Genomic DNA, 27247 nt, shown 5'->3' on the forward strand with positions numbered 1-27247 from the left:
GCCGCCCGACGTTGCAGAAAATATGTAGCTTTAAAATTCTCATTTTCAGTACAGCAGCCGAGAGGCAGAGCATATACTCCGACAACAATGCAATGGTTAACGGAGGTAGGAAGAAACACTCTCACACGTGTGTGGGTCACAATTGTAATTAATAACTTTGCTTTAAAGTGAACTGACTAGCCGAGCAAATTAATATGAAAAGTTTATTCCATTGTTCAACTTATATGCTCTTGTTTTAAGATTCAGCGAATCTTAGAGTCATTAAGGTAACAAAGAATTTCCACTGAGGATTAATATTGTTAAAAAAAGAGACAGCTTCATAAAAGTATTTAATTGTAAATCAGAATGGAATGAAATATCGTTTTGATTAAGGCCCACCACGTAATTTGGCGATAATCACCATTACCAATCAGTCTGGGTAGTAAACAATAAATTTAATTACGACGGCCGACGAACGCGAGAAGAGCAAAATACGATGCTGCATAAATTCAACAAATATGCGACGGTGTGCATTTTCCACCGTAGTCGGTTTCGAAAGTGTGACAAAGTACGAAAATTATATCTGATCGAGCAGTGCCAAACATCACGGTTCACTGAAATCATTCAATATTAAGTTTATGCAACATCTACAGAAGCCTGGCTGATCCATGAAGAACTTGACAGATTAAAATAAGAAAGATGGTGTCATCCGGGTGCTTACTGATATAAAGCTCCTCAAAAACTGTACCTGATAACATACGAATCAACAGAGATATTATGTGACGCGGTGCTTACATGAAGTATTTAGCTCTTCAGTGGAGTCGTTAGTGCCTCCGTTCACGGAATTTCCCGACAGGAATAGGTGTCATATTCTGGGAAACAGTATTTTTACAGACGAGTTTTTCTGAAGAGCTCCCAGACCTCTTGTCAATGAATTATCGAAACCTATGTTAATCACAAACATATTTGCTACGTCAAAATCGTCTTCCTGAGGAGTGAGAGAAGCTACTGAAAATGTGAAACGTTGGCACATTAATAACCGATGTAACCGCCAGATATAAGTTCGTGGGACGGAGTTCTATGCCTGTTGAAAGTGGTCGGCCAGTACAGAGACAATTAATGCTGTTTGTGGATGACCCTGGAGCTGAGAGTGACCACCGCTGCCTGCAAACGCGTACAGTGGCTATATACATGCCAGGTCCTCCTGCACTGTCGCAGAAGGAACTTCCACTTCCAAGACCTCGTTCAAACTCAGGGAGGTGGTGATAATGGCGTATTTGTCACCTGAAAGGCATTCTTGACTAACATCAACTCACCACGTCCTGTTTCAACTAACGCTCATGACCGCTAAAGCTTGTATTTAAAGCAAACCTGATTTGCATAAACGCTTCTAGCTAGCACTACTAGCGCCACTCCTATGCGACTGGAGCGAAAAGTGAATAAACATCATCTTTTAGATGTAGAAACGTGCCTACCAACTTTCATTTATCTTGCACAAATTCTTGATGGTGTGCAATTTTTTTTCCTCTAGAGTACATCGCTTATTATGGTTGTGTGCACCGGTATTGTTGTATGTACATGCTGATATATTGTAGCGAAGGGGCAAGTAATCGTGAAAATACAACAATTGAACTTGAATTAATTATAGCTTGAGATGCACCAATAATTGAATCTGTGTCTAGTGCTCTACGCAGTGTCGGTCCAGCCTGCAGCTGCAGCAAAAGCTGCTGCAGTGATCCTGCCAGCGTTTCTGCCAGCCAGCCAGCCAGCCAGCAGCAGCAGCAGCATCAGTGTTGGTCCAGAAGCGGCATCAGCAGCAGCTGCATCATTCATGCCAGCGTTCCTGCCAGCCAGCCAGCCAGCCAGCCAGCCAGCCAGCCAGCAGCAGCAGCATAACCGTCGGGCCAGCCTGTAGCAGCAGCAGCTGCAGCGTTCCTGCCAGTGTTCCTGCCAGCCAGCCAGCCAGCCAGCCAGCAAGCCAGCCAGCAGCAGCAGCAGCAGAGGCAGTGTCGGTCCAGCCTGCAGCTGCAGCAACAGCTGCTGCACTGATCCTGCCAGCGTTTCTGCCAGCCAGCCAGCCAGCCAGCAGCAGCAGCGGCGTCAGTGTCAGTCCAGCCCGCGGCACCAGCAGCAGCTGCAGCGTTCCTGCCAGCGTTCCTGCCAGCCAGCCAGCCAGCAAGCCAGCCAGCAGCAGCAGCAGCAGCGGCGGCGGCAGTGTCGATCCAGCCTGCAGCAGCAGCAACAGCTGCAGCGTTCCTGCCAGCCAGCCAGCCAGCAGCAGCAGCAGCATCAGTGTCGGTCCAGATGCGGCATCAGCAGCAGCTGCAGCATTCATGCCAGCGTTCCTGCCAGCCAGCCAGCCAGCCAGCCAGCCAGCCAGCCAGCAGCAGCAGCATAACCGTCAGGCCAGCCTGTAGCAGCAGCAGCTGCAGCGTTCCTGCCAGTGTTCCTGCCAGCCAGCCAGCCAGCAAGCCAGCCAGCAGCAGCAGCAGCAGCAGAGGCAGTGTCGGTCCAGCTTGCAGCTGCAGCAACAGCTGCTGCAGTGATCCTGCCAGCGTTTCTGCCAGCCAGCCAGCCAGCCAGCAGCAGCAGCGGCGTGAGTGTCAGTCCAGCCCGCGGCACCAGTAGCAGCTGCAGCGTTCCTGCCAGCATTCCAGCCAGCGAGCCAGCCAGCAAGCCAGCCAGCAGCAGCGGCGGCGGTGTCGATTCAGCCTGCAGCAGCAGCAACAGCTGCAGCGTTCCTGCCAGCCAGCCAGCCAGCAGCAGCAGCAGCATCAGTGTCGGTCCAGCCTGCGGCAGCAGCAGCAGCTGCTGCAGTGATCCTGCCACACAGCCAGCCAGCAGCAGGAGCATCGTGAGTGTCGGTCCAGCCCGCAGCAGCAGCAGCGGCTGCAGCGTTCCTGCCAGCGTTCCTGCCAACCAGCCAGCCAGCCAGCCAGCCAGCCAGCAGCAGCAGCAGCAGCAGCAGCAGTGTCGGTCCAGCCTGCGGCAGCAGCAGCTACATCATTCCTGCCAGTCAGCCAGCCAAACAGCAGCAGCAGCGGCGGCAGTGTCGGTCCAGCCTGCAGCAGCACCAGCAGCTGCAGCGCTCCTGCCAGACTTCCTGCCAGCCAGCCAGCAAACCAGGCAGTCAGCCAGCAGCAGCTGCAGTGTCAGTGTCGGTCCATCCCGTGGCTGCAACAGCAGCTGCAGCGTTCCTGCCAGCATTCCTGCCAGCCAGCCAGCCATCCAGCTAGCCAGCCAGGAGCAGCAGCAGCGGCAGTGTAGGTCCCACCCGTGGCAGCAGCAGCAGCTGCAGCATTGCTGCCAGGGTTTCTGCCAGCCAGACAGCCAGACAGCCAGGCAGCAGCAGCAGCTGCTGCAGGTTTCCTGCCAGCGTTCCTGCCAGGCAGCCAGCCAGTTAGCCATCCAGCAGCAGCAGCAGCGGCAGTGTCGGTCCACCCCGCGGCAGCAGCAACAGCAGCAGCATTCCATCCAGCCAGCCAGCCAGAAGCTGCAGCAGCATCAGTGTCAGTCCAGCCCGCAGCAGCAGCTGCAGCTGCAGCGTTGCTGCCAGCGTTCCTGCCAGGCAGCCAGCCAGCTAGCAGCAGCAGCGGCGGCAGTGTCGGTTCAGCCTGCGGCAGCAGCAGCAGCTGCAGAGTTCCTGCCAGCCAGCAGCAGCAGCACCGTCAGTGTCGGTCCATCCCGCGGCAGCAGCAGCAGCTTCAGCGTTCCTGCCAACGTTCCTGATAGCCAGCCAGACAGACAGACAGCCAGCAGCGTCAGCAGCGGCAGTGTCGGTCCAGCCTGTGACAACAGCAGCAGCTGCAGCGTTCCTGGCAGCCAGCCAGCCAGCAGCAGCAGCAGCATCAGTGTCGGCCCTGCCCGCGGTAGCAGCAGCAGCTGCAGCGATCCTGCCAGCGTTCCTGCCAGCCAGACAGCTAGCCAGCAAGCCAGAAGCAGCAGCTATGCCAGTGTCGGTCCAGCCTGCGGCAGCAGCAGCAGCTGCAGCATTCCTGTCAGCGTTCCTGCCAGCCAGCCTGCCTGCTAGCCAGCCAGCAGCAGCAGCAGCAGCAGCGGCAGTGTCGGTGCAGCCTGCGGCAGCAGCAACAGCTGCAGTGTTCCTCCTAGCCAGCCAGCCAGCAGCAGCAGCAGCATCAGTGTCGGTCCAGACGCGGCATCAGCAGCAGCTGCAGCATTCATGCCAGCGTTCCTGCCAGCCAGCCAGCCAGCCAGCCAGCCAGCCAGCCAGCAGCAGCAGCAGCATAACCGTCGGGCCAGCCTATAGCAGCAGCAGCTGTAGCGTTCCTGCCAGCCAGCCAGCCAGCAAGCCAGCCTGCAGCAGCATCAGCAGAGGCAGTGTCGGTCCAGCCTGCAGCTGCAGCAACAGCTGCTGCAGTGATCCTGCCAGCGTTTCTGCCAGCCAGCCAGCCAGCCAGCAGCAGCAGCGGCGTCAGTGTCGGTCCAGCCCGCGGCACCAGCAGCAGCTGCAGCGTTCCTGCCAGCGTTCCTGCCAGCCAGCCAGCCAGCCAGCCAGCCAGCAGCAGCAGCAGCAGAGGCAGTGTCGGTCCAGCCTGCAGCTGCAGCAACAGCTGCTGCGGCGTTCCTGCCAGCGTGTCTGCCAGCCAGCCAGCCAGCTAGCCAGCCAGCCGCAGCAGCAGCGGCAGAGTCGGTCCAGCCTGCAGCAGCAGCTGCTGCTGCAGCGTTCCTGCCACCCAGCCAGCCAGCAGTAGCAGCCGCGTCAGTTTCGGTCCAAACACGGCAGCAGCAGCAGCTGCAGCGTTCCTGCCTGGTTTTCAGCCAGCCAGCCAGCCAGCCAGCCATCCAGCAGCAGCAGCAATGTCAGTGTCAGGTCAGCCCGCAGCAGCACCAGCAACTGCAGCGTTCCTGTCAGCGTTCCTTCCAGCCAGCCAACCTGCTAGCCAGCCAGCAGCAGCAGCAGCGGCAGTGTCAGTCCAGCCAGCGGCAGCAGCAGCTGCTGCAGCGTTCCTGCCAGGCAGACAGACAGCAGCAGCAGCAGCATCAGTGTCGGTCCAGATGCGGCATCAGCAGCAGCTGCAGCGTTCATGCCAGGTTGTTCCTGCCAGCCAGCTAGCCAGCAGGCCAGCCAGCCAGCCAGCAAGCCAGCCAGCAGCAGCAGCAGCAGCAGTGTCGGTCCAGCCTGCGGCAGCAGCAGAAGCTGCAGCGTTCCTGCCAGCCAGCCAGCCAGCAGCATCAGCAGCGGCAGTGCCGATCCAGCCTGCGGCAGCAGCAGCAGCTGCAGCGTTCCTGCCAGGTTTTCAGCCAGCTAGCCAGCCAGCAGCAGCAGCAGCAGCAGTGTCAGTGTCGCGCCAACCCGCAGTAGCAGCAGCAGCTGCAGCGTTCCTGCCAGCGTTCCTGCCAGCCAGCCATCCAGCTAGCCAGCCAGCAGCAGCAGCAGTGGCAGAGTCGGTGCAGCCTGCAGCGGCAGCAGCAGCTGCTGCAGCGTTCCTGCGACCCAGCCAGCCAGCAGCAGCAGCCGTGTCAGTGTCAGTCCAAACGTGGCTGCAGCAGCAGCTGCTGCGTTCCTGCCAGCGTTACTACCAGCCAGCCAGCCATCCAGCAGCAGCTGAAGCAGCAGTGTCGGTCCAGCCCGCAGCAGCAGCAGCAGCTGCAGCCTTCCTGCCAGCGTTCCTTCCAGCCAGCCAGCCAGCCAGCCAGCCAACCAGCCAGCAGTAGCAGTGGCAGTGTCGGTCCAGCCTGCGGCAGAAGCAGCAGCTGCAGCTTTCGTGCCAGCCAGCCAGCCAGCCAGCAGCAGCAGCAGCGTCAGTGTCAGTCCAGACCTCAGCAGCAGCAGCAGCAGCAGCAGCAGCAGCAGCAGCGATCCTGCCAGCGTTCCTGCCAGCCAGCCAGCCAGCCTGACAGCCAGCAGCAGCAGCAGCGGCAGTGTCGGTCTAGCCTGCGGCTGCAGCAGCAGCTGCAGCATTTCTGCCAGCCAGCTAGCCAGCATTTCTGCAGCAGCAACAGTGTCGGTCCAGCCTGCAGCAGCAGCAGAAGCTGCAATGTTCCTGCCTGCATTTCTGCCAGCCAGCCATCCAGCCATCCAGCAGCAGCAACGGCAGTGTCGTTCCAGTGGCTGCAGGAGCAGCAGCAGCTGCAGCGTTTCTGCCAGCGTTCCAGCCAGCCAGCCAGCCAGCCAGCCAGCAGCAGCAGCGGCGGCAGTGTCAGTTCAGCCTGTGGCAGCAGGAGCAGCTGCAGCATTCCTGCCAGCCAGCCAGCCAGCCAGCAGCAGCAGTGTCAGTGTCGGTGCAGCCCGCAGGAGCAGCAGCAGCTGCAGCGTTCCTGCCAGCGTTCCTGCCAGCCAGCCAGCCAACCAGAAGCAGCAACTGCGGCAGTGTTGGTCCAGCCTGATCCAGCAGCAGCAGCCGCAACGTTCCTGCCATCGTTTCTGCCAGCCAGCCAGCCAACCAGCAGCAGCAGCGGTGTCAGTCCAGCCCACAGCAGCTGCAGCGTTCCTGCCAGCCAGCCAGACGCAGCAGGAGCGGCAGTGTTGGTCGCGCCCGCAGCAGCAGCAGCAGCTGCAGCGTTGCTGCCAGCGTTTCTGCCATCCAGCCAGCAGCAGCAGCAGCAGGGGCAGTGTCGGTCCAGCCCATGGCAGCAGCAGCAGCTCCAGCGGTCCTGTCAGCGTTTCTGCCAGCCAGCCAGCCAGCCAGCCAGCCAGCCAGCCAGCCAGCAGCAGCAGCAGCGGCAGTGTAGGTCTAACCCGTGGCAGCAGCAGCAGCTACAGCGTTCGTGCCAGCGTTCCTGGCAGCCAGCCTGTCAGCTAGCAGCAGCAGCAGCTGCAGCATTACTGCCAGCGTTTCTGCCAGCCAGCCAGCCAGCCAGCCAGCAGCAGCAGCAGAGGCAGTGTCGGTGCAGCCCACGGCGGCAGCAGCAGCTGCAGCGTTCATGCCAGCGTGCCTGTTGGCCTGCCACCCAGCAGCAGCAGCAGATGCAGTGTTGGTCCAGCCTGTGGCAGCTGCAGCAGCTGCAGCGTTCCTGCCAGCGTTCCTGCCAGCCAGCCACCCAGCCAGCAGCAGCAGCAGCTGCAGTGTCGGTCCAGCCCATGACAGCAGCTGCAGCTGCAGCGTTCCTGCCAGCCAGGCAGCCAGCCTTCCTGCCTGCGGTTGCCTACCGCCAACGTCAGCGGAGTGGGGCTTTGGCCCCAGTCGGCGTTCCACCGGCCTTCGTCTGTCTTCGTCCATCTCTTGTTTTCTTCTGTACTTTTCGTCCTCTCCTGTTTCTTTTCCTACTTAACGTCATGTCATCCCCCACCACCACTACCACTACCACCAGCATCACAACAGTTTATGCGTCTCCCTCCACTGCCACTACCACAATTATGTGGTGTGCCCAATCACCTCCCCACTGATTCCTTCCCTCCACTACTCACTCTCCCTTCGCCTTTGCTCTTTGTTGCTCCATCCCCAGCTTCTATCTCCTGCACCTCCACCTCTGATCCATTCCCTCCCCTCCTTCACCCTGTTACTGCAGCCCACTGGGCCACCACCCATGCCCTGCTCTGGCCCTCGCCTTCACCATCACCATCATCGCCGTCACCTTCACCTTCCCCATCTCCAGCAGCAGCTTCAGCATCCACACCAAAACCTGCCACTTGCCGCCACCTCCCAGTTGCTCCTGTCCCCCACGCCTCCTCTCACCCTTCCGTCAAATGCCCTAGTGGTACCCCTGCCTCCTCTGCTTCCAAAAAGGCCACGCCCTGTCCTCCCCCCAGGATGCCATGGATGTCTCCCCACCTGGCCCTGCTTCCTCCTCCCCATCCTCCTCCTCCTCCTCCTCTTCCCCCCCTCCTCCTCCTCCCCCCTCCTCCTCCTCCCCCACCTACTACACTCTCTCGTCCTGATACTTCCCTCCTCGAGTCCCGGAACCTGTCCCTCCTCTCCCGCCAACACTTTCCCAAAGTCCCCATCTCCCTCTTCACTCCCCGAAGGGGACAAAATGGTAGATATCGAAACAGACGACAGAGGGATTCAGAAAGTATGAAAATCGCTCGAAAGAGGAAAGGTCGCTGGACCTGATGGGATACCACTTCGATTTTACACAGAGTATGCGAAGGAATATGCCCCCCTTCTTGCAGCGATGTATCGTACGTCTCTAGAAGAGCGTAGCGTTCAAAAGGATTGGAAAAGGGCACAGGTCATCCCCGTCTTCAAGAATGGACATAGAACAGATGTGCAGAACTATAGACCTATATCTCTATCGTCGATCAGTTGTAGAATTTTAGAACACGTATTATGTTCGAGTATAATGACTTTTCTGGAGCCTAGAAATCTACTCTGTAGGAATCAGCATGGGTTTCGAAAAAGACGGTCGTGTGGAACCCAGCTCGCGCTATTCTTCCACGAGACATTCTCAATGGAGAGAAGTCTTCCGAAGTACGAGTGATTTCAGGTGTGCCGCAGAGGAGTGTCGTAGGACTGTAGCTATTCACAATATACATAAATGACCTTGTGGATGACATCGGAAGTTCACCGAGGATTTTTGCGGATGATGCTGTGGTATATCGAGAGGTTGTAACAATGGAAAATTGTACTGATATGCAGGAGGATCTGCAGCGAATTGATGCATGGTGCAGGGAATGGCAATTGAATCACAATGTAGACAAGTGTAATGTGCTCCGAATACATAGAAGGAAACATCCCTTATCATTTAACTACAATATAGCAGGTCAGCAACTGGAAGCGGTTAATTCCATAAATCATCTGGGAGTATGCATTAGGAGTGATTTAAAATGGAATGATCATATAAAGCAGATCGTCGGTAAAGCAGATGCCAGAATGAGATTCATTGGAAGAATCCTAAGGAAATGCAATTCGAAAACAAAAGAAGTAGGTTACAGTACGCTTGTTCGCCCGCTGTTTGAATACTGCTCAGCAGTGTGGGATCTGTACCAGATAGGGTTGACAGAAGAGACAGAGAAGATCCAACAGAGAGCAGCGCGCTTCGCTACAGGATCATTCAGTAATCGCGAAAGTGTTACGGAGATGATAGATAAACTTCATTGGAAGACTCTGCAGGAGAGATGCTCAGTAGCTCGGTACGGGCTTTTGTTGAAGTTTCGTGAACATACCTTCACTGAAGAGTCAAGCAGTATATTGCTCCCTCCTACGTATATCTCGCGAAGAGACCATGAGGATGAAATCAGAGAGATTAGAGCGCACACAGAGGCATACCGACAGTCATTCCTACCCATCACACAGACATCCTCTCCCGAATCCCCATTACCTGGTTTGGCCCCAATGCTTCCCTCACCCCTGCTCGTTCCCCGTCCCCCTCCCGCCAACCCCAACCTCGTGTCACCCGCCGACCCTCACCAACGATATCACTTGGCTTCCGACGATCACGGAGCAGGAGGTGTTGGCGGAGCTCAAGGCGCACCCCTCATTGAAAATACTGGCAGTCCGCCGCATCTTTATCCTGGCTGCCCCCCCCCCCCCTTATGCTGGTGTTCTCAGAGCATGCCCCTTCCATTGACTGTCCCCTGAAGGGGAGTGCCTTCTTCGACCCCTCCCGTTCCCCTCCTCAATCCCTCTGCTGCCAGAGGTGCCTACACCGCAATGCACATACTACATCTGAGTGCCACAAGGCCCCTGTATGCCCACACTGTAAACAGGTGCATTTCCTCTGGCAGTGCCCCAACCTGCAGTCCCCTTCCGTTCCCTTCCTCAATCCCTCTGCTGCCAGAGGTGCCTACACCGCAATGCACATACTACATCTGAGTGCCACAAGGCCCCTGTATGCCCACACTGTAAGCAGGTGCATTTCCTCTGGCAGTGCCCCAACCTGCAGTCCCCTCCCTCCTGCAATACCTGTAATCACCCACATCCCACCTACTCCCAGAAATGTGGGGCCCCACACCATCCCTCCTGAACTCACTGTCCCTGTCCGCCCTCTGGACGCCCCCACCTCTCCTGGCAATTCCCTTCATCTCCCCCCCACCACTGAGGACATCATCAGTTTCCTCACTATCATCCTCCAAAATATCCACCCTTTCAAGCACCCCCACACCCTCCAGCAGATATCCCTCACCGCCCAATCCATCTTCTACCTCAACATGTATGCCACCTACTCCCATAATCAGGCCCATTTCACCTTCCCCCATCTCGACACCCTCGTTTCATGGCGCGACAGCACCGTACCTTGTTCAATAACATCTGTTCTCTTCTGGCCAACAAGATCCTCTTCCTGCACAACTTCGCAACCCAACATGTGAATGCCTTCCTCCTCCATGAAACCTTTCTTCAACCCCAACACACTGTACACACTTCGCCCTACCTCCTTCACTGCTTTGATAATCCCCTCCCGATAGCACGTAGTGGAGTAGCCATTGGCCACCAACGCCAGATCCCTGTTCAGCTCCAACCTCTCCTTCCTGATCACACAGAACACCTGATCCTTAGTCTCTTCTTCCCTGACCTTACCATCATCTGCGCCATCATCTATGTCCGCCCCTATTCCTTTTGACTTTGTCTCCCACATTGACCATACCTTCTCCTCCTACGTGATCGCTGGCGACGTTAACATCCTTAGTCGTTCCGCCGCCCAGTTACGGCGGTGGCATCGGTTCCTCTCCTCCCTCCAAGGCGACCTTGTCCCCATTCCCCAGCACACCCGCTCTGAATCCAACTCCACTCCCGATGTCATCCTATCCTCCCCTAACCTCTTTGGCCGCATAGCGGTGGATGTCCTGGACCCAATTCGTAGTGACCATCTCCCTGTCCTCCTCACCATTTCAGACGGTCGTCGCCCCCGTACCGACCCTCATGCTGACCCTCCCCCAAAATACGTCTATGATTATTCTCATGCTGACTGGAATGCCTACTAGGATACCCTCTCTACCTAGGTCGATAGCCACCCCTTCACCTACCACCATCCTGGTGATATTACCCGTGCTGCCTCCTTTCTCCAGCAGACCTTGTCTGAGGCCTTGGAGGCCCACGTCCCTTCCGTAGCCATCCACCTCCACCGTCCTACTTTAGCCCCACAGGCCATCCTCCTTCTCCGTGAATCCCGCCATCTCTACTGTGCCTTTCTTCACACGCGTACCCGGACACACTACGACGCCATCGGCAACTACGACACATCAGAAACTTGCTCGTGGCTAAGAAACGCCGGGACTGGTGACAGACATACATCCGCATTAATGCTACACTTCCTATCAACTCGTCCAAGTACTGGTCAGCCTTCCACCACCTTACCAGAACTAAGCGCCCTCCCTACTACCCTCTCCTTCATGATGATCAACCCTTCCCTGACAACCTTAGTAAGGCCAACCACTTGGCCTCCAACCTCTCCAATGTGTTTACCATTCCTGACGATCCCCAGTTCGAATGCTCCCTCTTCTGGATGACCGCGATTGTACTGACACCTCTGTCCCACCCCTCGCCCCTGGTTTGCAGTACTTGGACAACATTGCACACACTGTACTCAATGCCCCCACCACTACTAAGGATTTCATCGCTACACTCCGCACAAAACGTAACACCACTCCTGCTCACGATCGTGTCACCTATCGCCACCTTTGTGAAGCTCCTGCCTCTTCCTCTCCAGTCTGGCCCGGCTCTATAATGTAATCCTGTCCACCGGCTACTGCCCCAACTTGTGGAAAACCTCCCCCATCCTGATGTTCCTTAAACCCGACAAACCGCCCTCCGCTGTCTTCTCCTACCATCCCATCAGCCTTACCTCGGTTTTCAGCAAGGTCTTGGAAACCATCCTTACCCAATGCATCCACCAGCATCTCGGTCAGCACCACCTCCTTCCCGTTAATCAGTGTGGCTTTCGGCCGTCCATCTCTACTGATAACCTTCTACTTCACCCCACTCATCTCCTCTTTGAACAGCTTAATTCCCGTCACTTCGATATCTTTCTCTCCCTTGACCTGAAACGCGCCTATGACCGTGTGTGGCATTCTGTTCTCCTCTTCAAGCTCCAAACCTTCGCCCTTCCTATTAACTAAGTCCATCTGATCGGGTCCTATCTTTCCCAACATCCTTTGTACATCACCATCCATAACACGGATTCCTACACCTTCCCCCCCTCCGCCGGTGTACCCCAAGGTTGCATCCTCTCCATGGCGGACATGCTGCCTTCACCCCCCGTCCACCTTCTCCAGTATGCTGATAACACCACCTTCCTTGCCCTCGCCCCCACCCTGCAGTGCTTCCAACACCTTCTCCAGTCACATCTTGACCGATTCACCACCACCCTCCGCCGGTGTACCCCAAGGTTGCATCCTCTCCATGGCGGACATGCTGCCTTCACCCCCCGTCCACCTTCTCCAGTATGCTGATAACACCACCTTCCTTGCCCTCACCCCCACCCTGCAGTACTTCCAACACCTTCTCCAGTCACATCTTGACCGATTCACCACTTGGTGCAACCAGTGGCTTCTTAAGGTCAATCCCTCTAAAACCCAGGCGATCATTGTAGGTAAAACCACCCCTTCCTTCCGCCTCCATGACTTCTATGTCACCGTCTATGGCTGTCCTATCGCCCTCATCCCCACCCTTAAGTACCTTGGCGTCACCCTTGACTGTCGCTTCTCCTGGAGCCCCCACCTCTGGACAATCCAAGCCAAGGCACGCTCCTGACTCCATCTCCTCAAGCTCGTTTCTGGCCGTACATGGGGTCTGGACCCCTCCACCATCCGCCATACCTATAAATCTCTCATCCGCCCTATCCTCTGCTACGCCCACCCAGCCTGTAACTCCGCCCCTCCTACCTTTTTCAAATCCCTTCAGATCCTTGAACGCCATGCTCTTCGCGTCGCCTATCACATCCGTCTCCCCTCCCCCACGCGAATCCTGTATGGCCATATTCCGTTCCCCCACCTCCTCCTTTTCCTTGAACGAATATGGATCCTCTACACCTCCCGTAATCTCGAGCCTCCTCACCTGCTTGTCTCTCCCATCCTCTCTCAGCCCCTGTCTGCTGCCGCTCCTGTATTCCCGCATCCCACCTGCTCTCCATCTCTCCACTCTCCATACCCTCTCCCAAGGTGGCTTCCACCAGCACCCCCTCCCTGATGATGCCCTCCTTCCCTTCCACCTACCCATCCTACCAACTTTGATACTCCCTTCCTCTTCCTGTGTTTGATCCTATGGGCACCCTCTCTCCTTTCTCTCCCCCTTCCCTCTCTCCTCCCTTTCTCCCCCCTCCTCCCCCGGGCTTCCCCTACCCCCATACCTTCATTCCTCCCACTATATCCGCTGTCATTGGCATCTTTTCTCTCCCCACTCCCTCCCCCACCACCTTCTTCCCCTCTTGGCAGGTCCCCAGACTCGCACACGCTAAGTGGAAATTCGCGCGCCAGAGATCATCGCCATCAGTTTCTCGTGTGCGTGCCGTCGTTCACTTGTAGCGTCTAAGCCATCAGCGTTTGTGCGCAGTGCCGACAGTTTTTCGTGTTTTTTCGTCGAGTGTTTTTCATTTTTGTATCTACAGTTTTTAACCACCAATCTGTTACTTTTCTGTCTTCCTTGTCTCTTTTATTCTAATGCCTACGGCTGAAGAGCGGATTAGATTTGTCCGCTGCCAGCCCACCTTTGTATGAGGTGAAAAATAACAATAAAGAGAAAAAAACGCACATCGGCAGTTCATCGCCCGCCAGCAGACTTAGATAGCTGCCGCCCCGGCAGCCCGGCTTGGATCTTCTCACTGATCTCTGGATTAGGCTTGGTATATCGGAGAAGTCTCTGGCGGAGACTAGTAGGAAATTATTTCAGTTGTTTTCTATCTTATTCTTGTATGTAGTTGTGATTCGAAGACGGATCACTGTTTTATGTTGGTGTTATACTTAGAGAATGTATTTTGGTTAATTGAACAGTTCAATAAATTGTTTCGGACTTTGATCGTTAGTTTCTTCTGCTTACGCAGACATATCATCTTGGACGAGTGTAAAATTTGTCGGGATACTACCGCTGGCACTGTAGTAATGGGCAAACTCGGATTAACACCAAACTGAATTGGGACAGGAGAAACATGTAATTGGAAAGATAAAGGAATAAAATAACTCCGACTTGCGCAGATTTGGCAGGAATGTTATACCTGTCAATGTAGTAATGAGCGAACTCAGGTTTACGCCAAACCGAATTGGGACGAAAAAGCAACTACGATGTTATTCAACGCCGTCTCTCTTAACCAAACCGAGATTCGTGGTATCTCAGTCGATGTTTATATATAAATTAGTCACGAGCATAGAGCGTAATTTCTGGTCTCTCGGCTTGAAACTTTGAAGATAGACTTGTGTTAACGTCCAGTTTGCGCTCGTTAGTGAACGTATAGACATCTGACTCAGAAACACTCGGGTTTGGTAGATGCGAAAGCGGCGGTGAGCTCCACTCTAGATCAAAACAAATCGTAACTCAGCGCGGCCCGCGGTGCAGCGCGTTCAAATCGAGTTGGTAATAATCCAACCCAAGTTAGCCCGTTTCCTAAACCGAGTCGCCCATAAGCCGGTTCAAACCGAGTTGGCTAGAAAAGTTAAATTAACGTTCAACGTCGTTTGTTGCGTTCAGTCTGCTCGGATTGTAACTTCTCTTAACATACGATAACGAAATGGAGTTGGTAGATACATTCTTCTAGCGTTCATTTACCTCGTTAGTGGCCGTGCAGTTTGCACACCTTTTTGATTTCAATTCTGTTTCTTATATGGAATCGGCGATCCAACGGAAAACACATTTTCTATTGCCTGACATCCAAATCTCTTATGTCAACTCAATATGTTCCCTTGGCTGCGGTTTATTTCCTACAAGATATACACTCAGTATTATTGTAATTCCTGTAAAGTAGCAATTTTCTTGAGTGCAGTCCATAATCGGTGATGTTTTAGCCAATTTCCTGCTACAGGTACGAATTATTACTGCACTTTAACCAAAACTTGAATCTTAAGAGTGATGTCTCTTTCCACAATCAACGTGATCTCCGAATATAAAAGACGATGCCACCACTGACTGACTGACTCACTCACAAACTCATCGCCCAGCCCAAACCAAGGACAGAAACTTGATATTTGCAGAGGGTGTTGATCTTACACTGTAGGCGTCTTTTAAGTAGGAATTTTACGAAATTTCGATCCTAAGGGCGTGAGATAGATCAAAGGTTTTTTGGAAAATATGTCGCGGTAAAGGCAGTTTTGAATCTAGACCCAACAAAATCGAGATTTGGTTTCTCAATTAGAAATATAGAAACACATGTTTCAGCATTTTATGAAATTTAGCTCCTGTGGAGGTAAAATAGAGGGTAAACGTTTTTTGAATATAAATCATTATTAAAGAACTACTAAAGTATTTTTAAAGCTAGAACTATGAAAATTGACATTTGACTTCTCAGTTAGAAATAAAAAAGAACATGTTTCACTGATTTTGAAAATTCAACCTGTAGTGAGCTGTTTCATGAAATATTTAAATATGAATTCATTTTTAAAGCTAAATCTATGAAAATTTGAATTTGACTTTTTCGTTAGAAAGAAAACATCCGTATTTCGCTGTTTTTGGAAAGTGAATTGCTACGGGGATGGCCGCCCATCGTAGGCGAGCTGCTCTAGGCGCTTCACTCCGGAACCGTGCTGCTGCTACGATCGCAGGTTCGAATCATGCCTCGGGCATGGATGTGCGTGATGTCCTTAGGTTAGTTAGGTTTAAATAGTTCTAAGTCTAGGGGCTGATGACCTCAGATGTTAAGTCCCATAGTGCTCAGAGCCATTTGAACCATTTGAACCTACGGGGATGAAAGAGGGGATGTAAATTTTTGTGGGAATATTTAATTATGCAAGCATTATTTAAGATAAATCTACGAAAATTTGTGTTTGGCTGCATGTTACTTATAAAAAATACACATTTCACTCTTTTTGCGTACTCAGTCCGTGAAGTTTCGGGAAGGGAGGAGGTGCAATGTTTTATGAAAATTATCATTGTGAAAGCATTTTTAAAGCTATATCTATGACAGTTGGCACTTGACTTGCAAGTTACAAACGACAATTCAGCCCCTAAGGGGATGGAATAGGGCCACATGGACCACCGACTCATCATCATCTAACCCAAACCGCTAAGGATAAGAACTTGAAATTTGGAGACGGAGTGTATGTTATACTGTAGGCATCGTTTGATAAGGAATTGTTCTAAATTACACTCATAAGGAGAAGAACTAGGGGATGAAAGGCTTTTTGCAAATATGTGGCTTATTAAGGCAATTTTGATGCTAGAACTATTAAAATTGGTACATGGTTCTCAGCCAGAAATAAAAAAAGTGTGTTTCAGAATTTTTGGGAATTCAATCACTAAGGGGGTTGAAAAAGGTGGTGAAAATCATAAAAAACGTTTCGTTATATTAACAATTTTTAAACGTTAATCTATGAAAACTGGTATTTCATTTCTCGATTACATGTACATACATATGTGTTAGGGGATGAAGTTTTAAACGAAAAACCACCGCAAGAACGCAAAGGGGATGATTAACGAAAGCTTTGGATTCCAGCTACCAGAATCACTTTTTGGTCGGAAGTATATTCGGCAAACACCATGCTCCTGTTACCTTATTTAGCGTGAAAAGCTTAGAAGGTGTAGCACTTTGTGAAGAATATATTAATTTGATTAAAGAAAAACAAAAAAATATGTGCAGAGCATATAGTCTACACGAGTGAAGCAATGGGCGCTGACCTGATAGTCAATGTTTTCATGTCCAGGATCTTACTTTCACCTCACTACCTGTAAAACGTATGTTGTTAGTACAAGTTAACAACAATTAACGACTTATGTTCTTTACGTTTTTTATGGTGAGTATGAAGTACAACATACTGTGGTAGTGGCCACTATGGAAAATTTGTTGGTATTTCTAAGGCTAATGAATGCCAGACCACAGGCTGATGGCTGAATACACTCAAGAGCCACTTTGAATTTCCTGTGACATTTGAACGGTGATCGATCTTAACCCGCTTAAAAACAACACTTGTCAAACGCTTCACGAATTTAGACCAAGTGAATCATAATCGGATACTGCACTTCTAAAAATGACAGTGAGTGACATCCTGTTCTGTAGATATCGACTGATACTATTGTCGTTCCACAACAGAGGCAGCTCGTCCAATTTGTGTGGCAATTCTTGGAAAGTAGCAGCCTGCCATCATAAGGCCATTCCTTATTAAATTCTAGACATAGATGGCGTTCTGGTAGCTTTACCACTACGCTGTGTGTTGGCGGACGATGTTGAAACTATTACCAGTACATCTACAGGTGGCATACGCCATCAGTGGATCAAAACCGACGTCGTATTTCCACGGGAACATACATTCTTACAGCTGTGTATGTCAAAAAGCAAAACCGCAAACACATGCTGCTGATCAGTGTTACATCCTATAACACCAACAAAACAACTACAGATTGTCTTAATAGATGTCGCAGGAACTTTGCCATCTAGAGGTGGAGTTACATATATGACAAATTTAAAAGATATGTTAAATTGTCGGCTACAAAGTCTACTGTAACGGTTAAATCATTAAAAGAATATTAAACAGTTATATACCAACCGTAAGAATAGCTGCCGGCGAACTATCGGATGACGCTTCAAACTTCGCCTGTCTATCGTGGAAAATAATTTTACATGAACATGGCATTAAACAAAAAATAATATATAGTTTTTATTCTGAAGAAAATTCCACTGAACGGTTCTCTCAAGAATTTAAAAATTCGTTAGGGCCTATGCCAACAGCAACTAAGCAAAATGGGTAGAATATTTACACGTCTTTGAACAGGTGATAAAGACTTTCTACTGTACAACACACAGTTCATTCGAACTGAACTCGTACGTATGACGAAGGTAAAGAATGAATGGAGAAATTATCTTTCAATACCACACAGAGAAGAGTGTTCATGGGAAGAGAAGCTAAGAAAAGTCTTAGTCTCATTCTCCAACCAGGCACAACTGAGAAAGATCTGTTACTACAAATCTGCAAACTGCTATAATATTGGGTAGGAGAACTCATTCTGTTGAAACTCACCAAAAAGCTTCACCCCTTCATGTAGGAAAATGTAAATGGCAACTTTTATACGTGGGTCTTGGGAAGACAGTGGGATTCCACAAAAGGGAAGTTGTTATCTGGTTTATCGTAAAACCAACGAAATTAAATGATTGTATGCTCATCAGGAGCAGAAGAAATATTTGCGTAAATCAATATCGCTATTTGTATTATATATTATGTTGTATGCTTAAATGTAATTGTTATTTGTAATTTGTAACTGAAAGCCAATGTTTTCAGTAGAAGCTTTAGTACCTTGTTATGAGCTGAAGAAATGTATCAGATTAATATTCTCAGTACCTGGATATTCATTAGAAACAGAAATTTTAAGATGGCAATATCTAGGTAAAATTAGTCCTTACCTACCGATTATACAGGTGAATGAATTACTTGCTAGGCTTTGTACTGCCTAGGCTATTCAAATATTTGTTGGTGTACACAAATTTCTAAATAGTACTTATACAGAGAGTAAAGTACAAGGAACTGTGGCTAAAATGGTGTATAGGCTTCAGCCGCCAAAGTGAATTGACATAAAATGTTTCTGAGTATGGTACCGCATCACAAAGTGAAAAGTGTAACGGAGAAGCCAAAATTTGGACCACAGTTACAATGGGCTTGTTCTGGTTTATACTTAGAAGAATGTCACTGTACTCGTCGAAAAAGTGGATTCTGCAGTATAGTTTTTTACAATACGATGCGGTGCAGTATATTAAGTGTGACAACTATTGTAATTGGCAACTCGCCTTTTTGAAGAACTGTAACTATCAAGTTATTAGTGTGGAAAATGTACCATGTTATTTCACTCCTGCTGAATATAATCACTTCTGTGAATTGTGAAATGAACGTCTGAAGGGCCGTCATAGGGTTCTCAGGTTTTCTGTCGACTATGTCCAGGTGGAGAGACAAATATTTATCAATAGTCTTGGACTCAGTTAAACGCGATGTTGTCCACATTAGGTCATGGCAGTTAATGTTTTAATACTGAAGTGCTAAACAATATATAATGATTTTGAATGCGATAAAGCTGCGACGATTTTTTGAATAATTTACTGATGGCTTCAGCTGCCATTCTCTTTGTACGTGTCCAATGTATAATCTTTCTGTTTCAGATACTTGTAGGAATTAAATGAAATAAAGAGAATGGCAGCTGAACGCATCACGAAACCATTGAAAAATATGTAATGATTAGTCTGTCTAACCAAATATCCTAGTAAGAAGTTCACATCATCTAAATTAATTGTGTAATACTATTCACCAAACATTTTAAATTCTTATTGATAAACCAACCGATTAAGTGTAAATACGTGAAAGTGTTATGTACAGACGCTGTATTTAAAAACCAGTCCTTGAATAATGTAGCTGGATGGCTTCGCTGACATTGTTAAGAAACTTTGTCATAGCCATTCAGTAGCACATAGTAACAAATTAACCTCTCAAAAATCAGAGAAAGTCTCGTGGTCTTCGCCGTTCTTTTCACTGAAGAATCAGAATCTGCTAGTTCAAACTTTAGAGCTTAAATTATTATAAGTAAATGTCAGGTAGTAATAAAATCTCTGACCCAGCAGGGAATCGAACTCGGGCCCTTAGGGTGGACATCCTGTCACTCTGACCACTCAGCTACCGGGGGCGGACACTTTTTAATATAATTAATGATTCAGAACAAATAATCAAAATATTCTACAGTTCAAATCAGTATGCACATCAATCACAAGCGTATACCATAAGCCCCGTAAACACGACGCCGACAGCGGCGTAACTCTTACATCGTAGGTTATATCGGGAGCTCTTCTTACAAGGTGAGCTGACAGGCAGCTGATTTCTGACGCAATTCCTGCGACCTTACACATGCGAGCCGGAAGCCAAGTGTCACGAGACGGTCTGCTTTACCGCTCTTGAAGGCTCGCTCAGCTCCTCCCACAACCTATCGCAGAGGGAGAACATGCGTGACGGCAGTAATCTCTCTGAAATAGAGACCGATTCACTTAAATCTTGCATAATGTACAGATATGCTCTCTGGCATAATAATAAACTTAGTTAAGGAGATGTGTTCCTCATACAAATCTTTCGGGCTTCCAGCTGGGTAAAATAGTTTAAAATCCACTAGCTATCGGCCGGATGCTCCTCGGCTATTCTCAAGTGGTAGTTTCATTTGTTATAAAAGGTTCCAATGTCCTCTGCTAATAAAATGCAAAAATTTTTTCATTGTCCAGCAGTTCAATAACGTTGGGAAGCCACTGATATGGTGATGTGTCTATTACGCCCCATCCGCACGAAACCTGGGGCTGGTTTCAGGGTGTTGCTGCCTTCACTCCGTATCACCAGACTGCAACATGCTGTGTCACGTAACCATAGCATAGGTCGTGGTGACACTGCCTCAGACACTTGCTGACACACGTGAACTTTGGAGAATTTTGACCTCTTGACCCACACTGGCATAACCAAAGCCGCGGGGGAAACCAAATGTACCGTGAAGTAGCTATTTAACGGTACAATTTCTTTCAGACAAACACATTCTACATACATACGTGATTAGTCGTTTTGTTGCCATTTCGCACAATGAATTTAGAAATTCTGATCGAATGTTAGCGAACGGCCTTGCCGCAGTGGTAACACCGGTTCCCGTCGGATCACCGAAATTAAGCGCTGTCGGGCTGGACTAGCACTCGGATGGGTGACCATCCGGTCTGCAGAGCGCTGTTGGCAAGCGGGGTGCACTCTGCCCTTGTGAGGCCAACTGAGGAGCTACTTGATTGAGAAGTGGCGGCTCCGGTCTCCGAAACTGACATACGGCATACGGCTGGGAGAGCTGTGTGCTGACCACATGCCCCTCCATAGCCGCTTCCAGTGACACCTGTTGGCTGGGGATGAAACGGCGGCCGGTTGGCACCTTTGGGCCTTCATGGCCTGTTCGGGAGGAGTTTAGTTTAGTTTTTAGATGGAATCCCTTCTGCCTTGTTCGATCTTAACACTTCTAAGCTATGTTATACTAGATATTGAGTTTTACACACTTGTGAATTTAGAACTGGCTATTTTTCACCTTTACTGAAATACTACTGGCGATGTAAAGTGAAAACAGGACAGACTTTTCCATTCAGCAAATAAGAATCGCTTTTGTACTTAGCATTTTGTGAGTCTCTACCTCTTCATCGTAGTGCAGCAGAAAATACTCCTGTTTTGATTTGTCTTATTACTAGGCACGTATTCCATTGGATGCATTTCCACTGTGGTTACTTGGCAAATTCGGTATTACCAAGCCGTCAATAAAATGTCTACGTTGAAAAAAGAAATAGGGTTTCAAAATTTGGAGACAGGTTTCTTAAACCAACACAAGGAAAAAATATGTCTAGTAAACATGGTCTCTAAAATGCATACCTATACAGTTATAAGCAGTTTTTCATCATCGATATTGTGAAACACCTCTCTTTTATTGCAATCTCCTTGCCTTCCATGTAATGGAAAGAGGCGCTATGGACCATAACGAGAAATAATATCCCGTAAACATGGGCTCTAATGTGCATACCATAAGAAGAGCTTCGAGCAGTTGTTCAGTAGAGGAGAAGTGTCTCGCAGCAACGAAGATGAACAGCTGCTCATAGCTCCTGAGGTATGCTCTTCAGAGCCCATGTTTCCGGGACACGTTTTTCTTATTTTGGTCTGTACTACCTCCTCCCACAGTATTGAGAGCAAAGAGCTTGGAGTAGAAGAGAAGTCTTTCACAGTATCGACGAAACACAAGTTCTCATAGCTCTTAGTTCTAATGGCTCAGAGAACTATGAGACTTAACTTCTGAGGTCATCAGTCCCCTAGAACTTAGAACTACTTAAACCGAACTAACCTAAGGACATCACAGACATCCATGCCCGAGGCAGGATTCGAACCTGCGAGCGTAGCGGTCACACGGTTCCAGACTGTAGCGTCTAGAACCGCTCGGCCACGAAGGCCGGCCATAGCTCTTAGAATATACATCTTAGAGTCCATGTTTACTGGGTATTTTTTGTTGCTATGGTGTAAGAACCTGTTCACAAAATTTTAAAACGTCATTCAGAAACGTCGTGTACGAGAAACCCAGCAAACACCGCATGTCTAGACACTGAGACTTGCTGTGACTTTTGCAGCAGTGCATCCACAGGAAACTGATTTTTTCGACTGTGATTTGGCTGTACTAGTCTGCTTGCGAGACGCTCCGCTAAATCAGACCGGGTGACCCTTCTGGAAAAATCGACATATTGGTCGTGATGGAGACGTCTGTGGATGCTGAACTTCTTATTAAAATAGTTAACTGTCTGACGCAGTCACAGGAAACTACAAAACGGGAACTAACATTTTCTGTAGTCACCAGCCACGTTAGGAGGCAAAAGTTCACTCAAAAGGATATTAACATATCGAGATAACGACATTGTCCGTCCAGCGAGCATGTCAATGAACTACTGCCTCCTCTTAGCAGGTGTAGAAGTATGAACAGGAATTTCCCTATGGTTGCTGCAAGCCATCAGTGTAGAGTCCGTGAGACCGCGTCTGCAGCGCCATCTGCTTCCTGTAACGCCTAACGACGAATGTCAACACACAGTAACCCAAGTTCCATACACAGCTACCTGTTTCAAAGCCGTAAACATGTCGAGCTTTGTGTCTACGAACTACCATTTGCTGACAGCCCTGATTTTCTGTTATGACTTGACGAAAACTGCTGTAGAGTCGAATCGAATGCTTGTCGAAGCTTTCGGGCAACATGCTCTTGAGAAAACACAGTGTTTAGAATGTTTTAAAAAATTCAAAAGTTTTGATTTTGACGTGAGTAACGACGACCGCGGTAAACCATCGAATAGTTCCAAGACAACGAATTGCAGGCCTTATTGGATGAAGACAATATTCAGACCCAACAGGAACTTTTGGAACAATTGAATGTGACGTAGGAAGCCATTTCTCTTTGGTTGAAAACTATGGGAAAGGTGGAGAAATAGGGTAATTGGGTTCCGAATGAGCTGAATGAAAGACAGCAAACAAATTGAAAGACCACTTGTGAAATTCTGCTCGCAAGATACAAAAGAAAGTCATTTCTCCATCGGATAATGACAGGTTATGGAAAATAGATGTATTTTGAGAGTTCTAAGCGTTGTATATCACGGATGAATCCAGGGAAACCGTCGACATCCACTGCAAGAGCAAACTGCTTTCGAAAGAAGACAATGCTCTGTGTTTGGAGGGATCAGAAGGGTGTCATCTTTTATGAGCTGCTAAAATCTAGTGAAACCGTTAACCCTGATCGCTACCTATAGCAAATTATCGATATAAATCGAGCATTGCGTGAAAAACGTCGGGGTCGGGACTATGGAAAAGACAACACAAAGGCATATTCATCCTTGATAACGCCCCATCGCACACAGCAAAACGGGTCAGGAAAACGATCGAGGTGCTCATTTGGGAAATACTAGGGCATGCTGCTTATTCTGCAGACTTGGCCACGTCCCATTATCATCTGTTTGCATCACCGGGACACGGTCTCGCTGAACAACGCTTCTGTCCGTATGAAAATGTAGAAAAATGGCTAGTTGACTGGTTTGCTTCAAAACAAGAACTGTGTTTTTCGGGTGGTACTCATAGGCTGCAGGAGAAATGGGACAAATGTATAAATAGCAAAGGATATTATGTTGAATAAAATATTGTTTGTCAGTTTCAAACAACAGACGTGTAATTATTGCAACTAAATTCCGGTTTCATACTTCTACACCTGGTACGAGCTGAATTTATCCGGTGCCTGCGGAAATTGGTACAATTACCTTTTCGATATTTTATCTGTTTGTACCGGACAATAAGATGATTTGAAAAGGGTTATATCCTGGCCAGCCACGATGTGGTATTGACGCAGTTCACAACGCTCTAGGCAAATACGGGGATTCTCCATTTCCAAATAGAAAACACGATGCACAATCTGTCAAAATACCGGTGCACACAGGTGTAGTTTCATGTACAGGACGTTTCAAGCCACCTATAGTAGACCATTAATAGATGTAGCGGGGGCTTGGTATAAAGGGCATTCAAATGACAACTAGATAGATTGAAAAAAATAAGTAAACCATTTATTATTTCAAAAGTAATCGCCAAAACTGTTAATGGTTCAAATGTCTCTGAGCACTATGGGACTTAACAACTCAGGTCATCAGTCCCCTAGAACTGAGAACTACTTAAACCTAACTAACCTAAGGCCATCACACACATCCATGCCCGAGGCAGGATTCGAACCTGCGGCCGTAGCGGTCGCGTGGTTCCAGACTGAAGCGCCTAGAACCGCTCGGCCACCGGCGGCCGGCAAAACTGTTAACATATTTATCCCGTTGTAACACAAGACGCCTTTATGGAAAAATGTTTATGGATGTCTACGGAATCGTGATTGTACCCAGGTCCAAACCACTTCGTTCGAAGCCAATCGATGGCTACAGTTGTCTTTCTTCAAGCCTTCAAAAATGTGGATATCGTACGGGGAGGGAGTGGGACCTTCAGGAGGACGTGTGAGGGTTTGCCAGCGAAAAACGTGAGCGTGATCGGAGCATCGAACACTCCAGATCCGGGGCAGTCATGACGATATTTTGCCTTTGACTGCAACGGCCCGCTGCTCACAGACTTTCTGGAGCACAGCAGCGCAGCGCTACGTGGCCACTTTGTATAAACTGAACTGCGCTGTAAAGTCACAACGTCCTTAACAATTTTGTTCCGGCTACGCGTCAGAAGTTTCGCCGGAAAGCCTTTACACCTCCTCCACATGGTCCTTATCTCCCTCCAAGCGGTTTCTATATTTTTAGGGCCCAGAAAGAAGATACTCTTGCTCGTCTCTTTGCTTCGGACGAAGGTATGCACGTATGGGTGTAATCATGGTTCCTTAATAAATTTTAATTTTAAATTAATGAACAGTATTCTCACTTTTTTCAGTGCATGTCGTTTTCATTTGACTGCCCCTTATAGACAAAGTTTTGATAAGGAATCCATGTCCGGAAACGCACCACCTGGATATAAAATAAATTTAAAGATTGAGTCACTTCAAATGTTCCGTACCACGGTACGCACAAGAAATATGAGTAGAGAATGCCGATCAGTCTCGTTTGTGGTTATGCCATTGTGCTACACTCAGGAAGCGATCCATGTCAGACACAGTGAATACAAGTGAAACATCATTTAGCACGATTGCAAAGTACGCAATCTCACGCTCCACAGCACCTGCATGGGGATGTTCTATTTGCGCGATGATCAGTACGTTGTGTTCCGTTAACACCCACACATTAGCAGCACCGTTTGTAACGGTGCCAAGAGCGTAGGTACTAGACCAACAAAGAGTAGTTTGTTTGAAAGAGAGTAAATTCAGTCTGAGTAGTGATTCTGGACGTATCCTCATATTGCGAGAGATGGGGACAAGTGATAAATCCAGGAACATTGTTGAACATGATCGGTTTAGTGCTCCAGGTGATATGGTATGGGGAGACACTGTGTTAGATGGATGTAGTGACCTTAAAATCCTTGCACACGGTACATACACCATCCGTTCACTATGTACATCTTTTCAGGGATGCAATTCTGCTCAGACTTGGGTGATAATGTGCGACCACATCGAACAGATCACACGGAGGAGCTCTTGGAAAGGTAGGATATTCGCCGACTCGTTCTTCTGATTTAAATCCAATAAACATACTGTAGCACTTCCACATGCGCCTACAACAAACTAACAGTTGTCAACCACAGCAAAATGCGTCGTTCACACGCCAAGATTGACGTAGAAGTATTTTGAAAGTAATTTGAAGAAACCAAGGCATGTTTTCACCACAAGAAGAAACGGTCTTAAATCGTGGTACTATCGTTATGGTCATAACATTGAAGGCACTTCATCTTTCCAGAAAACGTGATAATTCCATTAAAGTTATTGTAAGCCGTTAATTTAAAAGTATAAATTTACTTATCATTTAAATAATTTCGAAATTCGGACTGGATAAATACCAGGTAGTTCGTCGCTGTTTAGCAAACGAACACAATTCAAGTTGGTTGTAAGATTCATTGAATAACTTCGTGGAACCTTGTTAAGCACGATGTTGTGTCACGGTAGAGACTTAAGTGACTTGCTTCTTTCAGCAGATATTATTCAGCCAATAAAATTGCTATTACTAAATCTTGTTACTGGTTTCGGTTATCAAAGCAACCATCAACTATCAGGGCGTTCTTCTTGTGTTGTATTACTTGTGCATTTGTCGCTAACAGTAGGGCAGCACGTAACTGATAGTCTACTCAGTATTTCAATAGTACATAAAGTGAATTTGTAGACCAGCACGTCAAAAGACCCCTATTAATTTACACATACATTGTGGAGAGATCGAACTATTCCTGCAGTTTGTCCAAAAGATTTGAACGTCCTCTAAGGAATGAACAAGAACCATCTTTACATTTGAATATCTAAATAGCCGCAATAATTTTACCACCACTGTATCTTTTTAATGTCATACGTGGTTCAGAGCTTTTCAACGAATTCCTTGAAGGTTTCAGCTGTATTGACTTTTTTATACACGTATTCTACAAACAGAAGCTATTTCATTACAAATTCTCTTCCTTAGATGTATTTAGAGTGTTACCATATTTTCCATTTTCGATCATAACAAGTATTTCAGCACTTTCCCCTGTCTATAAAATAGCCTATACCGTGCTGAGATCTGTCTCGTCGATATTGTATATCCATCCACGAGATAAATATTAGTTTGTATATGTGCGGTGTTTGTTCTTTATGACATGCCCGAAACAACAGGCACTTTTCTTGATCCTGTAAGTGTACATATACGTGATGAAATGAAATAGGTACTCTAACAAAGGCCACAATTGGACTTTGAAATAAATTCAGTGGCGACAAGCGTAAATTTGTTCCAGACCAGGATTTGAAACCGCATTTCCCATTTTACGCAAGTAGTCGCATTTATCACTTCAAATATCCAACCATGCTTCCCGTGCAACCCAAATACTCAACCAGTCGCAAACTACATAAGTAGCGTCCCCGTCCACCATATTCTTTTCTCAAAGCCTCACATCGATTTCCACAAGCGTCCTGAAGAAAGAGTCCATCCACGCGAAAATAATCTCAGAGGCCGTCAAGGTGTATATATTTATATTCATGTGGTATCTGCTCTTTGGATCAGGTCTGTGTACGCGCCATGGCCATTAACATCATTTTCAAGCGAAAAAACTCTCTATGCTGAACTCTTGTGTGGATTACTGTGACGCTGTGAGCGATGAGTG

At 48.6% G+C, this 27247-nt stretch overlaps 1 protein-coding gene across 1 annotated transcript in view; it reads left to right on the forward strand.

Moving 5' to 3' along the window:
- The window catches only part of LOC124594608 (trypsin-1-like), an 84371-nt gene that overhangs the window by 47422 nt on the left and 9702 nt on the right, over nucleotides 1-27247 (forward strand). The window contains exon 8 of the mRNA XM_047132981.1: nucleotides 6533-6734. Coding sequence (XP_046988937.1) covers nucleotides 6533-6734 — 202 coding nt within the window. The remainder of the gene's footprint in view (nucleotides 1-6532; nucleotides 6735-27247) is intronic.

This window comes from Schistocerca americana, chromosome 2 (genome assembly GCF_021461395.2).
Source record: "Schistocerca americana isolate TAMUIC-IGC-003095 chromosome 2, iqSchAmer2.1, whole genome shotgun sequence".
Taxonomy (NCBI): domain Eukaryota; kingdom Metazoa; phylum Arthropoda; class Insecta; order Orthoptera; family Acrididae; genus Schistocerca; species Schistocerca americana.